Source organism: Gopherus flavomarginatus, chromosome 1 (assembly GCF_025201925.1).
Source record: "Gopherus flavomarginatus isolate rGopFla2 chromosome 1, rGopFla2.mat.asm, whole genome shotgun sequence".
NCBI lineage: Eukaryota > Metazoa > Chordata > Testudines > Testudinidae > Gopherus > Gopherus flavomarginatus.
In genome coordinates this window covers 214,497,067-214,513,341 of record NC_066617.1, presented here as the reverse complement: position 1 = coordinate 214,513,341, position 16,275 = coordinate 214,497,067, and the positions used below count along the sequence as shown (strand labels likewise).

At 46.0% G+C, this 16,275-nt stretch overlaps 1 protein-coding gene and 1 pseudogene across 1 annotated transcript in view; one reads left to right on the top strand and one right to left on the bottom strand.

Moving 5' to 3' along the window:
* The window catches only part of MED14 (mediator complex subunit 14), a 70,613-nt gene that overhangs the window by 18,402 nt on the left and 35,936 nt on the right, over nt 1-16,275 (bottom strand). Inside the window, exons 17-21 of the mRNA XM_050936468.1 lie at nt 10,816-10,976; nt 10,582-10,728; nt 10,394-10,485; nt 9,276-9,428; nt 1,876-2,145 (exon numbers count right to left, since the gene is read on the bottom strand). Of these exons, the coding sequence (XP_050792425.1) occupies nt 1,876-2,145; nt 9,276-9,428; nt 10,394-10,485; nt 10,582-10,728; nt 10,816-10,976 (823 nt within the window). The remainder of the gene's footprint in view (nt 1-1,875; nt 2,146-9,275; nt 9,429-10,393; nt 10,486-10,581; nt 10,729-10,815; nt 10,977-16,275) is intronic.
* Nucleotides 3,575-6,069, top strand: LOC127043034 (eukaryotic translation initiation factor 4E-like; annotated as a pseudogene).

Genomic DNA, 16,275 nt, shown 5'->3' with positions numbered 1-16,275 from the left:
TTCTTCTCTTCTTTAAAAAAGACCCTATAACACCACTGAGTGCCCACAGAACCTTACTTAATTTGATCAAAAATAAATCCAAACTTGTTAGCCTACAGAAATGCAGGTATCCAGAGAACTTTAAACTCTGCCCTGCGGTGTCACTAAGCAATAATCATACGTTAAGGTATTTTAGTGTTATTGGTCCTGGATTATACTAAACTGATTTTTACAGTCTGATTTTTTTCCTCCCCCTGACCCCGTTTCTACCCCACACTTATGTCACTACATGGCACTCACACAATCTTAACTCTATGCAAACTGTTCAATACTTTACCATATTTGGGTTTATTTAAAATGGCAAAATCCTTGTGGTGTATTTTACTATTTATTGATATGTACTTTCAACCATAAAACCATCTTAACATAGCTTGCCTAAGAATTTCCCTTTCCCTTCCCCCTAAAAATTTACATGATCAGTATAAAAAATAAACCCAAAGAGAATGGTGCCATGAGAGCTTTCTAATGACATGAAGCATCAGCCTTAACATTAAAAACTTTAAATTGCCGTATTCACTTGTCTGCTCTAGCTGCTTTATGCTATTCTGGAGCAGAGCATGCTGACCAGTTAAACTACATTCTGAGCTGCTTCACATTGCCAGAGCAATAGAAAATACACGTCTACCCTGAAATAACGCGACCCAGTATAACAAAAATTCAGATATAATGCAGTAAAGCTGTGCTCACGGGGGCGGGAAGGGGGGAGAAGGAGAGAAGGGGGCTGCACACTCCAGTGGATCAAAGCAAGTTCTATATAACGTAGTTTCACCTATAACGCGGTAAGATTTTTTTTGGCTCCCAAGGACAGCGTGATATTGGGGTAGAGGTGTACTGGGAATTTATACTCCTAATTCCCCCATGCACCTCCCAGAATACCCTGCACACATCCCCAATTCCTCATTCCCTCCTGCACACCCATTTTCCCCTCTCTCTCTCTCCTGCACCTCTTACATTCCCCTATACACAAGCACACCAGTCTTTCCCCTCCTTCCTGTCCCCTTCCCCACTATAGACTCCCATTTCCTTTCCAACTGTCTGTGTAGATCTGGAGCAAGGGTCGATGCTGAAGAAAAATATTTATCACTAGTGTTGATTCTTTGCTATTAATTTTCCTAACTGAACGTTTCTGACAGAGGCTGGTGCATAAAAAAACCTTTCAGAAAATTCAGAAATTGCCCTCTTTAAAAATGGCTGCCATTCCCATTTCTCATTAGGACTGAAGCATACATGCCCTCTTTCACAAGGGCCACTGCCTCCTATTGTTTCCAGTGAGAGCCAAGTCAGCCATCATCTTTAAGAGCAGCCTCTGGCTTCAGTCCTACTGAGAATAATGGGAGACTACAGCCTTTTCAAAGAGCGCAGTTCTACATAGGCTTTTCTGAAATATAAAGTTATCAATCAGCCCTTGCTGAAGTGTTCAACTATGAAGAATGGGGGAAAACTACCATTAATCCTAAAAAAAAGTCTTTAAATGGAGCTTTGGCACAAGATTTCAGTGAGGTTTAACTATGAAAGAAGCCTGAAGTGTCTGCAGTATTTCATTACTGAAATCATTCAGGGGAGAGAGAAAAACAAACAAACAAAAAAAGTCTCACATTGAGAGTTAAGTTTCTTGTTGGACACATTCTGAGTTAAAATAAATTTATAGTAATTAACCAATTTACTTGTAAACCAGAAAATTCTGTGCTCAAAAAAAGAGTAAGTGCTATAATTTTGAGGCGATACAGCGTATACTTCACACATAAATTGGCTTTAAATCAAAAGCTCATCTCAACCTACACAATGGAACAATGAGTGATGATTCCACAAGATGCCAGAAAACACAAGACCAATTACCTTTAGTCCTGGTGCAGGGTAAAAACCTTCAACTATTTTACTATTGTCAAAAAGACTATATGCTCCATCACGTATTGCCACCACCCCACGGCTCCGGCAGTAGATGTCAATGCAGTACATATTCCTAAAAGCCAGTCTGATGTGCGTGGGTGACTGTGGCAGGATTGAGAAACACTGATAAGCAATGTTGATGCGTTGAGTCAGACCCAGCATTGGCACAGTTGGAAGTTTGTTGATGGCAACTAATGGAGCCTGAGTATCAAACAATATCTGCAAGAGAACAGATGTTGAGACATCAATTAGCTTCCACAATCAATCACAAACAGTGTTTATCTTTAAGGGAACCAGGCCTAGTCTACACTACAAAGTTAGGTCAAGGTAAGTTACCTGGCCTTGACCTAGCTGTGCATTTGTCTAACTTAAATTTGTCTCCAACTGACATAATTACCCTTTACAGCGACTCAGGCCATGTCTACATCTAAAGTTTTGCAGCGCTGGTTGTTACAGCTGTATTAGTACAGCTGTATAGGGCCAGCGCTGCAGAGTGGCCACACTTACAGCAACCAGCGCTGCAAGTGGTGTTAGATGTGGCCACACTGCAGCGCTGTTGGGCGGCTTCAAGGGGGGTTCCGGGAATGCGAGAGCAAACCGGGAAAGGAGACCCGCTTCGCCGCGGTTTGCTCTCTCGTTCCCGGAGCCACCCAGCAAACCGCAGGGAAGGAGACCTGCTTGCTCTGGGCTCCGGGAACGCGAGAGCAAACCGGGAAAGGAGACCCGCTTCGCCGCGGTTTGCTCTCTCGTTCCCGGAGCCACCCAGCAAACCGCAGGGAAGGAGACCTGCTTGCTCTGGGCTCCGGGAACGAGAGAGCAAACCGGGAAAGGAGACCCGCTTCGCCGCGGTTTGCTCTCTCGTTCCCGGAGCCACCCAGCAAACCGCAGGGAAGGAGACCTGCTTGCTCTGGGCTCCGGGAACGAGAGAGCAAACCGGGAAAGGAGACCCGCTTCGCCGCGGTTTGCTCTCTCGTTCCCGGAGCCACCCAGCAAACCGCAGGGAAGGAGACCTGCTTGCTCTGGGCTCCGGGAACGAGAGAGCAAACCGGGAAAGGAGACCCGCTTCGCCGCGGTTTGCTCTCTCGTTCCCGGAGCCACCCAGCAAACCGCAGGGAAGGAGACCTGCTTGCTCTGGGCTCCGGGAACGAGAGAGCAAACCGGGAAAGGAGACCCGCTTCGCCGCGGTTTGCTCTCGCGTTCCCGGAGCCACCCAGCAAACCGCAGGGAAGGAGACCTGCTTGCTCGGGGCTCCGGGAACGAGAGAGCAAACCGGGAAAGGAGACCCGCTTCGCCGCGGTTTGCTCTCGCGTTCCCGGAGCCACCCAGCAAACCGCAGGGAAGGATACCTGCTTGCTCTGGGCTCCGGGAACGAGAGAGCAAACCGGGAAAGGAGACCAGCTTGATTACCAGAGGCTTCCTCCTTCCACGGAGGTCAAGAAAAGCGCTGGTAAGTGTCTACATTGGATTACCAGCGCTGGATCACCAGCGCTGGATCCTCTACACCCGAGACAAAACGGGAGTACGGCCAGCGCTGCAAACAGGGAGTTGCAGCGCTGGTGGTGCCCTGCAGATGTGTACACCTTCAAAGTTGCAGCGCTGTAACTCCCTCACCAGCGCTGCAACTTTCTGATGTAGACAAGCCCACAGTAATACCACCTCCCCAAGTCACAGTCAATGTACTGAGATCAACACAGTGAGAATTTAGACACTGCATTATTTATGTTGACTCTAACAGTCCTCCAGCAGCTGTCCCACAATTCCTGACACTGACCACTCTCGTCACCATTGTGAACTCCACTGCCCAGGGGTCACAGAGGCCCCTCCCTTAAAGCCCTGAGAATTTTTGAAATGCTGTTTCCTGATTGTCCATCTTGGCACCTCTCTAGTTCTGTGCAACTGCATATCACCATGCCAGCTACACATTCCAGCCAAGCTCCAGCTTGGAGTTGACAGGAGATACTGGATTTCCCAGGCCTGTGGAGAGAAGAGACTGTGAAGGCATAGCTACAGACCATCAGCAGAAACATGGACATCTACAAGCAGATTGTACGGGGGATGCAGGAAAAGAGGTAAACAAGGACCAGCAGCAGGGCCGCACGAAAATGAAGGAACTGCGTCAAGCATATCAGAAGTCCAGGAAGGCCAACAGTCAATCCAGTGCTGAGCCACAGACCTGATGCTTTTACAAAGCCATACTTGGCAGATATTCCATCACCCCACACGCCACCATGGATACCTCTGAAGAGCCTGGGACACAGACCCCTGCTGTGAACAGGCAGGATGAAGAAGAAGCAGGTCATGAAACCAGGGGGATCAGTTATGCCATGAGCCAAGACCTGTTTGAGACTCCACCACACTCCAGTCAGTCCCACCAGTTAAGCATGGGTGAGCCCAATGAAGAGAAAGGATACTTGGGTAAGTCTGTAAATCTCCCATTATGGTCTTGGCAATCCCAACTTAGCAGGACACAGCTGTCAATTTTTCATTAATTTACTCATAGCAGAAGAGGTAGCAGCACAACTACAGAAGGTAGTGCTATCTGCTTTTCACTCCCCTGTAGGGTTAGGCAAAGGGGCCACGCAGAGCAGTTTATATATACAGGGATGTTCCTTGAATCCTCCTGAGTGAGCCTGATGAAGCTTTCATGGAGGTACTCTGCAATCCTCTCCCAAAGGTTTCTAGGGATGGCAGCCTTATTTCTTTCTCCACTGTAGGGCACTCTCTCACACTACTCTGCAGTAAATTCAGCCAGCACTGTTGCAGTAAACAGGCTTACAAATACAAGCCCCAGTGGCTTCAGACACCAGCAGCAGCTGTGCTCTCTGCGCTTGTTTCCCTCAGGAGTCAGATATCAGCCAAAACCACTGCCGCCTGTGGAAAACAGTGCCTTTGCCCTATACTCAGTTTCATGCAACCAAGCAATTCCCTCCTAATTCTGAATCTTAACTTTCACTTTCCGTTGTGACTATAATGAAAATGGTACCGCTGCGTGTTTTAACTATAGCCACTGCCATTCTGGTCTTGATGGGGTTCATCCTCTAGATTCACGGAATGCTTGAGCCAGATAAGGAGGACAAAAAGAATGACTTTGGATGACACGTTCAGTGAGATCCTGCAAGCCAGTGCTACATCAGACCCCAAACAAACAGATCGATCTAAGATGGTGGAACCGGAAACCACTCTCAATCCTCGGACTTCAGAAGAAGAGAAAACTGAAACAGCACCAGCTCAGGAGGTTGCCAGCCCTGAACAGGACATTAAGCATCCACTACAAAACAGGTGGGCACTCTGGTTCTTCAAAAAAGACAAAAGCAAAACCTAGCAAGCAAACCTTTGTCTGATCTCAAAGTTGGATACTGTTGAAGATTTTTGGGCTTTATACAATCATATCCAGCTCTCTAGTAATTTAATGCCTGGCTGTGACTACTCACTTTTTAAGGATAGGATTGAACCTCTGTGGGAAGATGAGAAAAATAAGCGAGGAGGCCGATGGCTAATTACACTAACTACACAGCAGAGACAAAATGATCTTGATTCCTTCTGGCTATAGACACTGCTGTGCCTTATTGGAGAGTCCTTTGATGACTACAGAGATGATGTATGTGGAGCTGTTAATGTTAGAGCTAAGGGCGATAAAAAGCAATATGGACAACTGAATGTGAAAACAGGGATCCTGTTACGCATATAGGGAGAGGATACAAGGAAAGATTAGGACTTCCTCCAAAGCTACTGCTTGGCTATCAGTCCCACGCAGACACAGCTACTAAGAGCGGCTCCACCACTAAAAATAGGTTTGTTGTTTAAGATGACACCTTCTGCGTATTCTTTCATAGGAGACTGCATCAAGCAATCAAGATTTGGGAGCTGAACCAAAGCCTCTTCAAAAGCAGAGTGGACTGCGTTTAAATTTGGATTTCCATCTAAACGTTGCTAAGATTTGTGAGAAGTCTCATTCGCCTTTGTCTTGTTCTTCTATGTTCATTTTTTCTTCTATTTTGGCTAAAGTAACCATTATTCAATCAAAGGATTTCAGGATACAGTACCCCCAGAATCCATAAAGGTTTTCCTGGCCCATTCTATAATAGCTTAGTAGGACATTACTAATACAATAGTTTATCCACAATATTCAGAAAAGAAAATGCATCTCTTTACCTTACAGAAAAAATTACTTGTTTTATATTTGCATTGTATGCAGTAACATTTTGCTGGTTTGGAAAAAAAGTATGGTGCGTAGAATTTTCTAGCAATTTTCTTAATACAGCATTGTCTTTGCTGTAACCTATGCTGATGGCTGCTAGACTTAATTTATTTGTTTCCCTAATTGATAACATTAGTGATACTCTGATTTCAGTTGTTCTTGCTCATGTAACATTGGTGAAGGACCTGGGAATATGACAAAGGTGGAATAAACATTAATTTTGTGCATTCTTTGGTAACTTTTTTTTGTAACATCAAAGCTCTGCTACAGACTTCTGCATTTCAGTCAAATCAGTGATCTATGTTTGTGTGATTTCCTAAACATAAATGTGGATTTTTTTAAAATGTAACACCATAATTTACATTCCTTACTAGAAATAGTATGTCTGTTTTTGTATCTTATGCTGTATTTTAACACTTTGTATTACTTAGGTTATATTCTTTGGTTAAAAGTGGCTCAAGTAGACAAGCAGTCCCATTCATATTAAGACAGTGTACAAACCTGTAAATAAAATGTGTACAGTGAATTGTCTTTTAGACTAAAAAAACGCCCAAACAGCCCAGAAAAGGAAAAACAGTGGACAGGCAAAAGACCCAGGACTCCCAGCAGGAAAAGAAGAGGGAGATGCACCAAGACATAATGGGGCTTCTCCAGTAGCAAACACAGATGCTGCAGATTCCTGTGGACCTACAGGTTCAACAATCACAGGCTCACTTCCCTTTGCAGTACATAAAGAACTCCATTACAGCACCTCCCTATACCCCTCCTCAACATTCTCATGTGGCATCAGGGGCTGCATCCCTACCCCTTATCACTCCATCTCAGGTGACATTAAGGACAACCACAACTACATGTTAAGCAACCTGTGAGATCCACAGTTGTCATATGCATAGGTAAAATGGCCATGAATTGTTCTTTCTTTGTTACATTTTATACCATTATTAAGTTCTTAATGTATTTACTTTTAAATTGCACAGAATATTTTTGCACTAGTTTTCTTACTGAATAGAACTATTTGGAAAATAATTCATCTTTATTATTAGTTCCCAATGTATGCTGCAGAGTGCCTAGCAGTTATGAAATCACCCATTTACTTTTTATTGTACAGTGTGACAACTCATAGGATCAGTGAGAAACAGTGTAATAATCATAAATGTACTAGCACTGCAAAATTAGTAAGTGCATTGACAGTATTATATTCATAGATGTGTACCACGCATCACACAATTCCTAACAAGCCCCAAAACAGCAGGCCTGGCAGAGTACAGTATACCACAATACATTACTGTGGCTCACTGTTAAAAGTGCACTTTCAAACCCTGTCTGCGAAGTATAGCTTCGCCCTTAGCGCTAACAGCCCTTGTGTCTGGCTGTTCAAACTCAACAGACAGCCACTTCACCTCTACCCACAACCCCGGCAGAAACATTCCCCTTTTGCTTCACAGTTATTACACAGGACACAGTAGGCAGCTATTACCAATAGGATGCTTTTCTCACTGAGATCCAACCTTGTGAAGAAACACCATCAGCATCCGTCCCTTCAATCTACCAAAAGTGCATTCAATCATCATTCTGCACCAGCTGAGCCAGAGCTGAATCTTTCCTTGGTGATGTCCAGGAAGAATGTACAGCTTCATGAGCCAAGGGAGCAAGGGGTAAGCTGGGCCTCCCAGGATCACTATTGGCATTTTAGCATCATCAACAGTAAACCACTCGTTGAGAAAGAAAAGTCCCTGCTCGCAGCTTTCTGAATGGTCCGCTTAAAAATGCAATCATCATGCACCTTCCCTGACCAGCCAACATTGATGTTGGTGAAGTGTCTCCAGTGACCCATCAGTGCTTGCATAACCATAAAAAAAAAAATAGGCCCTTCTGTTGATGTACTCTGTGGCAGTGGTCCGATGCCAAAATAGGGATGTGTGTGATGTCTATTGCTCCACCATAGTTCAGGAACTCCATTGCCGCAAATCCATTCATTATGTCCTGCAGATTCCCGAGAGTCACTGTCCTGCACAGCAGGAGACTATTAATAAACCTGCACACTTGCATGACAACAGCTTCCACAGCAGATTTTCCAACTTCAAAATGATTTCCCACTGATCAGTAGCAATCTGGCATTGCACATTACCACAATGCCATCACCACTCCCTTCTCCACTGTCGGTGCCACTCTCATTTTTGGTGTCTCTGCACTGGAAGGGTGGATGAGCTCGGCACACACAATCAGGAATGGGGCCTTACACATCTGAAAGTTCTGCAGCCGCTGCTCGTCATCCCAAACCTATAACAGTGTGATCCCACCAGTCAACACTCATTTCTCGGGCCCAAAAGCAGCACTACCATTTGCAGCCGTATCATGAACAGCACCACCAATGCTAAGTTGGTTCTTGCTATATCCCAGCACAATCTGTCAAGGCAATTGTCACATTCCCCGCTGATTCATTTCTTCCTGTGGCTCCTCAACTACCAGATTGCGTGTCCTGGGCTTGCAACCCTTATGGCAATAGTGCAGAGATGTACACACTCCATGCTTCTGTCAGAGAAGGCAGACAGCAAGGAGCACTGCATGGGTTCATAGGATTTTTTTTTTAAATGTGTGAATATTATGGGCTATAGATAACATTATGGGATGGAAACAGTTGCACGCTGGGAAGTTGACCTCTTGCTCCCAATCACCCTGCATAACTCATTTCTGCTCCACCAGGCATTGCCAAAACTATCCAAAAGAGTGTGTGCTGGACAGTGGCAGGTTGCACACTGGGATACTTGCCCATGGTGTTCCACACCGTGCATCGACACAAGCACTCTTGGTGAGTATGGGCAGCTTGGCTGCAAGGAGCCAAGAATGCATGTGCACAAGTAATATGCTAGCTGCGATGGCTTCATCCCAGTGTTACTTGCATTGATCCAAATTTATAATGTAGACACGGCCTCAAAAGAAAAATCAAGTCATGGAGGATAATGAGCCCCGACCATTACCTGCTCTCCCTTAATCAAAAAGAACCATCAATAATTTATTAAGGGCCAGATTCTGATACCCTTGCAGGAGAAAAAAAAAACAAACAACACACCTCAACCATCAGAATCTGGGCCTTAATTATCTTACACTTCTCTAAATTCTATCTTTTCATGAAGAGAAATAAAATAGTTACCTGTAATAACTGGACCACATTTGGTGTTTTATTGAACATCTCCTGGAGCTGGTGTAGGATAGTATTGTGACAGTTACTGCAACCTGAATTTGGGCCAACTGTTCCCAATGAAATGTGAAATTTTTGATGTATGGAATTCCACTGAATACTGATCTATAACACCAAGTAAGAAGACAAGAAGTCTTAGAAACTGATTAAAACAACCAGATCAGATTGCAAGTTGTGAACCAGAAAATGAAAATTAAACATACATAAATATGAAAGTAATTGAAGCTAAAACGCCATGTAGAAAGCTATGCTAACTTTCTACAAAAGTGTGGGCTTTTGTTGTTGTTGTTGTTGTTGTTAAGAAGTTTATCTAGGAAATCCCCATGAGGATAATTAGCAAGAGATTGGGGGCGGGGGGGAACTACAGATATAAATTAGGCTATTTCCTTAGTGTGTTACTCAGAAACCAGAAGCCTCATTTGACCAAAAAGGGATGAGATAAGGGAACTGGACTTGAACCATTGATTACTTCAATATCTACAAAACGGATGTATTGATGAGGCTGGATGCGTCTCAACTACAACACACTGGGATGCTATGATGGGGCAGGCCAATGTGTAGTGGCAATGTCATGCAAAATCCAGTGTGCTGTTCATGCCATTTATGGAAACTAACTAATCATTACAATACATGTTCTACATGTGCAAAAATGCTCCTAACAAACCCAGGTTAAAGAGAGCCATGATAATTCCACGTGGCATTGAAACAATCCACAGTAAAATGGGGAAATGTTTCCTGAGATTCCTTTTTAGATTAAAAGTTAAAAAAAAATGTTAAGTTTCAGCAGTTTTGTCAGAGCCTTCATTTATTTATTTATTTATTTATTTTAAAGACCGCATTCCATCCATAACTGGCATTTAACATATCAATTATGCAAATATCTAAGCATACAACAAGTTAATGATGGTCTAACATCTGATACTTATAGCTTCCCTGCTTTTGTTAATATGAATTTTTTACTGTTATTTTAATAAGGTGGAGAGCTTTTTGCTTAAATTCCAAAAGCTCTGAACCTGTATAGTTTCTGTTTTCAAATGTAGCTTTAGAAGTGTACTAAGAAAGTTACTTACTGAGCTTCCCTTGGTAGTTCCATAACAAAGGATAAGCTTGCGGTAGTTGTAGACACGAACCTCTGAGAAAACATTCAGGTGGTTGGGTATTTCTTTTGAAGAGGAAAAAATAAAAAAATGAGTGAGAAAGCTTATTATATAAGATGTACCAAAAATGTAAAAGAAAGGACAGGGGAATATTTTTGTACCTGGCAAAGATCGTGCAAACTCCAGCACACATTCATATAGTCGAGCAATACTGTTCCAATCATTGAGGAACATCTCAACAACTTTTCGACCTCCAACTGGTTCAGACAATTGGTTTTCGTAAGTCAGGTAGACATGACGTGTTGGTCCTGCAATGTCAATAATGATTAGCATTTGACAGAGAACATGGTAAAGAGAAAGGAGTTAAATCTGCAAAATATTTCTGCAAAACTAACCTTGCTCCCTGGAAGATGTGCTGTTAAGTGGACAGTTCGCAAATATCAGCTCAGCCACCCATGTGCGGTTATTTCTACCTTGCAATCGGAAAGTGCAATCAAGGAGAGACCGGTCCAGAGCCTTCTGGGTTTCCTCGCTTGTACCTTTACATGGAGGAATTCTGTCCATGAAGAAAAGAGTGCACAATTGTACACATTACAGCTCCACGAGTGCATAATACAGGTTAAAGTATTTTCCAGAATGACATTTAAATAACTTTACTTGAAAGAAAAGATGCTCTGCAGAATAATGAATGGAAGAGACCTGGGATTGGAGAAATGAAGCCTCGAGCACCAGCCCTGCACTCCCATTGGCCAAGAACCACGGCCAATGGGAGCTGCGGGGGCAGTGCCTGTGGGCAAGAGCAGTGTGCAGAACCTCATGGACCCCCCGCTTAGAAGCCAGACCTGCTGGCAGCTTCCGGGGTGCAGCGTAGAGCCAGGACAGGCAGGGAGCTTGCCTTAGCTCCACTGCACCACTGATTGGGAGCTGTCCAAGGTAAGCCCACGCCCCAACCCTGAGCCTCCCACACACACTCTGAACCCCTCATTTCTGGCCCCACCTCATAGCCTGCACTACAACTGCACCTCAACCCCCATGCCCCAGCCCAGTGAAAGTGAGTGAGGGTGGGGGACAGCGAGCCACCAAGGGAGGGGGAATGTACTGAGCGGGGGACAGGACCTCAGGGAAGGGGCAAGATAGGGGCCAGGGCCTGATGGTAAGGGGCAGGGCTAGAGTGTTCAGTTTTGTGCAATTAGAAAGTTGGCAACCCTAGGTGCGTGCAAGGTCACAATGCATAGAGGATGCCATTTTGTTCTACAAAATGGCTTCTTCTGCATAGCATGACCACACATGCACAATACTACTAGGTCACACTGTGCAGACAAAATCATTTTATAGAACAAAATGGCATTCTCCACCTAGCATTAACTCACACATATGGTGTACACAAGGTCACCCTGTGAAGGGGACACCATTTTGCTCTTCAAAATTATGTCCTCCATGCTCTTTGGGCTCCCAAGCTAAAAAGACTTCATTAAAATGGCATCATGCTGGCAAAAAGTTTGGGAACCCCTCTCCTAGAGGGACTCTAAGTTGATGCAATTTGCATTTTCTTTCCAACACCCTCAACTTGTTACAAGTTCACATTCCCTCTACAGACCTTCTTTCAGACTTGCTTAGACTTCATACATCACTTTGAAATATGGAGTGTAAAGGCTTGTATGCACAGTTGTGTACTGCTTTAACTATAGCTGTTTCTTAATCAATAGTTGAAGCAGCACAACTTTAGGGTAGACACAGTCATACCAGTATAAGAGTGCTTTATCAGTACAGTTTATTTTCATTACAGAAATATGAAAAGGTCACACAATATTATACAAGAAGGTTTTTTTTAGAATGGATATAAATCCTCTTGCTCCAGGGTATAAGCTAGCCAATAAATGAGGGGGCTTAGGAAGAAACTTCATCTACTAGCAGTTCCTCTCTTCAGGATTCCTTGCACTTTCCTCCAAAACAGCTGGTATTAGCCACTGTGGGAGACAGGACACTAAATACATGCACCACTGATGTGATCCAGCATGACAATTCCTACGTTCATGGCTTAAGCTGTGACTACATCAGAGAACTCTGCTCATGAGCCATCACTAGAGGTCACCTGGAGTTGCCAGAACTAGCTGTCTCTGGATATTAGGATCTGGGGCTACTGATGAGTATTCTCAGTGAAAAGCCCTCAGGTTAGGAATGAGTTTCTCTCCACTAGTCCATTAGAGCCCGTCTGTTGATCTTCAGGGCACAATACCAGGGACTCTTGTTAAAGCATTCAAGCTTTTGCTTGAGGACAAGTGATTTGAGATGTGGGGAAATAAAAATTGCTGGCTTCTACAGAACATCCCTTTTCTTTCACTTATTGAAAAAGGTAAAATTATGTTAATTTTGCATGTCCCAAGATACAAGAAAGGGAACACTGTTCAAACCTACAAAAACAAATGAAGAAGGAAGTATAGTTCAAGAGAACCATATACTGCTATATTAAAGACTTCACCTAGCAAATGGATGACACAGAAGCTGGTAAGAAAAGAGTTACCTTTTCTGTAACTCGTGTTCTTCAAGATGTGTTGCTCATGTCTATTCCACAATAGGTGTGCGTGCTCGCCACATGCACCGGGGCTGGAAGTTTTTCCCCTAGCAGTACCCATAGGGGAGCACCCCTAGCACCCCCTGGAGTGGCACCTCAGTTCCTTTTTGCCAGACAACTCCGACAAAGGGGAAGGAGGGCGAGATGTGGAATAGACATGAGCAGCACATCTCGAAGAACACGAGTTACGGAAAAGGTAACTGTCTTTTCTTCTTCGAGTGATTGCTCATGTATATTCCAAGCTATATCTGTTGGAGGTGGGTAGGAGTTCACAAACTCTCGAGACAGAGCACAACCCTGCCAAACCCGGAGTCTTCCCTACAATTGCATAATGTGAGGTGAATGTGTGAACTGAAGGCCATGTGGCAGCCCTTGCTTAGACTTCATACATCACTTTGAAATATGGAGTGTAAAGGCTTGTATGCACAGTTGTGTACTGCTTTAACTATAGCTGTTTCTTAATCAATAGTTGAAGCAGCACAACTTTAGGGTAGACAAATGTCCTGAATGGGATATGGGCTAAAAAGGCAGCCAATGAGGCTTTCGCCCTAGTTGAGCGCACCCTCACAATTGACAGGGGAGGGATTCCCACTAGGTTATAACAGGTACAGATGCACAAGGTGATCCATTTGGAGAGCCGCTGAGTGGAGATTGGCCAACCCCTCATGCATTTGGCCGAGGCGATGTACAGCTGCAAAGACTTCCTGAACGGCTTAGTCCGCTCCAGGTAAAAGGCCAGAGCCTGTTTCATATCCAGTGGGTGGAGGCGGCACTACTCACTTGACGCATGGGGAAGAGGACCGTCAGGAAAATGTCCTGACCCATATGGTAGGTGGAGACCACCTTCAGGAGGAACGAAGGATGTGGGCCGAGTTGGACCTTATCCTTACGGAACACCATGTAAGGGGGCTTGGAGGCCAGGGCCCTGAGTTCCGAGACCCGTATAGCAGACATGATCTTGTGGAAGGTGGACTTCCTGGTGGCAAAGTGCAACCAGGTGCATGTAGCTAACAACTCAAAACACCAAGTTCAAGTCCCACTCCGGGACTGGGGGCTTAATGTATGGGAAGAGATGATCCAATCCCTTAAGGAATCAGCCAGTCATAGCATGGGAGAATACCGTGTGCCCCTGCACCAGTGGGTGGAAGACTGAAATGGTGACCCCTGGAGGAGACAGTCTAAAATGAGCTCTAAGGAGAGAATCTAAAATTAGATGGATGAGGGCAGCCACAGGGGAAACGCCCTGCTCAGCCACTCAATCGGGAAAACCGAGACCACTTTTCCAAGTAGGCTTGATGCGTGGAGGGTCGCCTGCTTTCCAAGAGGACACACTGAACCCCTTCCAAGCATGTCCTTTCCTCCTAGCCTAACCATTGAGCAGCCATGCTGTGGAGTGGGGGTGAAGAAGGCACTACTGGTCCTGGGAGAGCAGGTCCGGGTGGGACGGCAACTGCCGGGTGACCACAAGACTCGTGAGGGTCCCGTACCAATATTGCCTGGGCCATGCCGGGGCAATCAGGAGGACCCGGGCCCTGTCCGTCTTTATCTTTTCCAAGACCTTGCCGATCAGCGGGATCGGGGGGAAGGCATAGAGAAGCTGGCCTGACCAGGACAGGAAGAAGGCATCAGAGATAGCGCCCATTTCCAGCCCCCTCCTCCCTGGGCAGAACCAGGGACACTGGTGGTTCTGCCAAGACACGAACAGGCCACCTGGGGAGTTCCCCACTCTTGGAAAAACCTGTGCACAACCTATGGGTGTAGAGACCACTAATGTTGAGAGGAGAAGTCTTGGTTCAGGCGACCTGCCCGCGAATTCTGGGCGCCAGTAGGTGATAGGCCTGTAGGCAAATGTCGTGGGCTATACAGAAGTCCCACAGCCTGACAGAGGAGCAGGCCTCACCTTGCCTGTTGATGTAAAACATCAAGGCCGTGTTGTCTGTGAGAACCCTGACCACTCCACTCCACACCACTCCAGGTGCAAGCGGAACGCCATGGACGCCAGCCGGACTGCCCTGAGTTCCTTGACATTTATATGCTGGGCAGGGTCCTGCACAGACCACAGTCCTTGGGTCTGAACGTCTCCCACATGGGCTCCCCATCCAACGTCTGAAGCGTCAGACACTAGCTCCACTGATGGAGGCCTGCCCCTGAACAGGACCCCACGGAGCACATTCGCCTCCCTATAATGGTGGTCCTCCCCTCGGATCACCGGCTCGGGCACAGTGAGGACCTTGACCATACTGTCTCTGGCCTGGGAGAACACTGAGGCCAACCAGAGCTGGAGGGGCCTCATCCTGAGTCTGGAGCGGCAAACTACGTATGTGCACACCGACATGTAACCCAGGAGCTGGAGACACGCTCTGGCTGTCATCACAGTAAACTGACTGTCGATGAGCCCTTTCAGGGTCTCGAACCTGTCCAGTGGGAGGGAGGCCCTGGCCAACATTGCATCCAGGACTGCCCGATAAACTCTATGCGCTGTACCAGGATTAACGTGAACTTGGTGTCATTTACCAACAGGCCCCGGGTGGCACACATGGACAGGAGGAGAGCCACGTGACCCCACATCTGCAACCGGAACTGCCCTTGACCAGCCAGTCATCCAAATAGGGGAAAATCTGGACCCCATGATGTCTGAGGTAGGACGCCGCCGCCACCACAGACATGCACTTTGTGAATATCCTGGGAGCAGTGGACAGGCCAAATGGGAGGACCATAAATTGGTAATGCTCCTGCCCAACCGCGAAACGGAGGAAGAGCCTGTGCCCCTCGAATACATGAATGTAGAATTACACGTCCTGCAGATCGAGGGCGGTGTACCAGTCCCTGGGATCTAGGGAGGGGATGACGGACGCCAGAGAGACCATTCGGAACTTGAGCAGAACATGTACTGGTTCAGGCCTCACAGGTCGAGAATGGGCCTGAGCCCCCCTTTGGCCTTCGGGATAAGGAAACAGCAGGAGTAGTACTCCTTGCCTTTGAACTCTGCTGGCACTATTTCCACTGCTCCTAAGCCAAGGAGCTGCCCCACCTCCTGCTTAAGCAGGGCCTCATGAGAGGGGTCCCCCAGGAGGGATGGGGGTGGGGGGTATTGGGAGGGGTAGAAGTAAACTGGAGGGTGTAGCCCCGGGAGATGGGGTTGAGGACCCATCGATCTGAGGTCAGCCGTGACCACTCTGGGAGAAAAACACACATCCGGTTGGAGATGGGTAGCTTTACTGCGTGTGGATCCCTGATGTGAACTAATAGGTCGCCCTCAGGCATACCATCAAAACTGCCATTT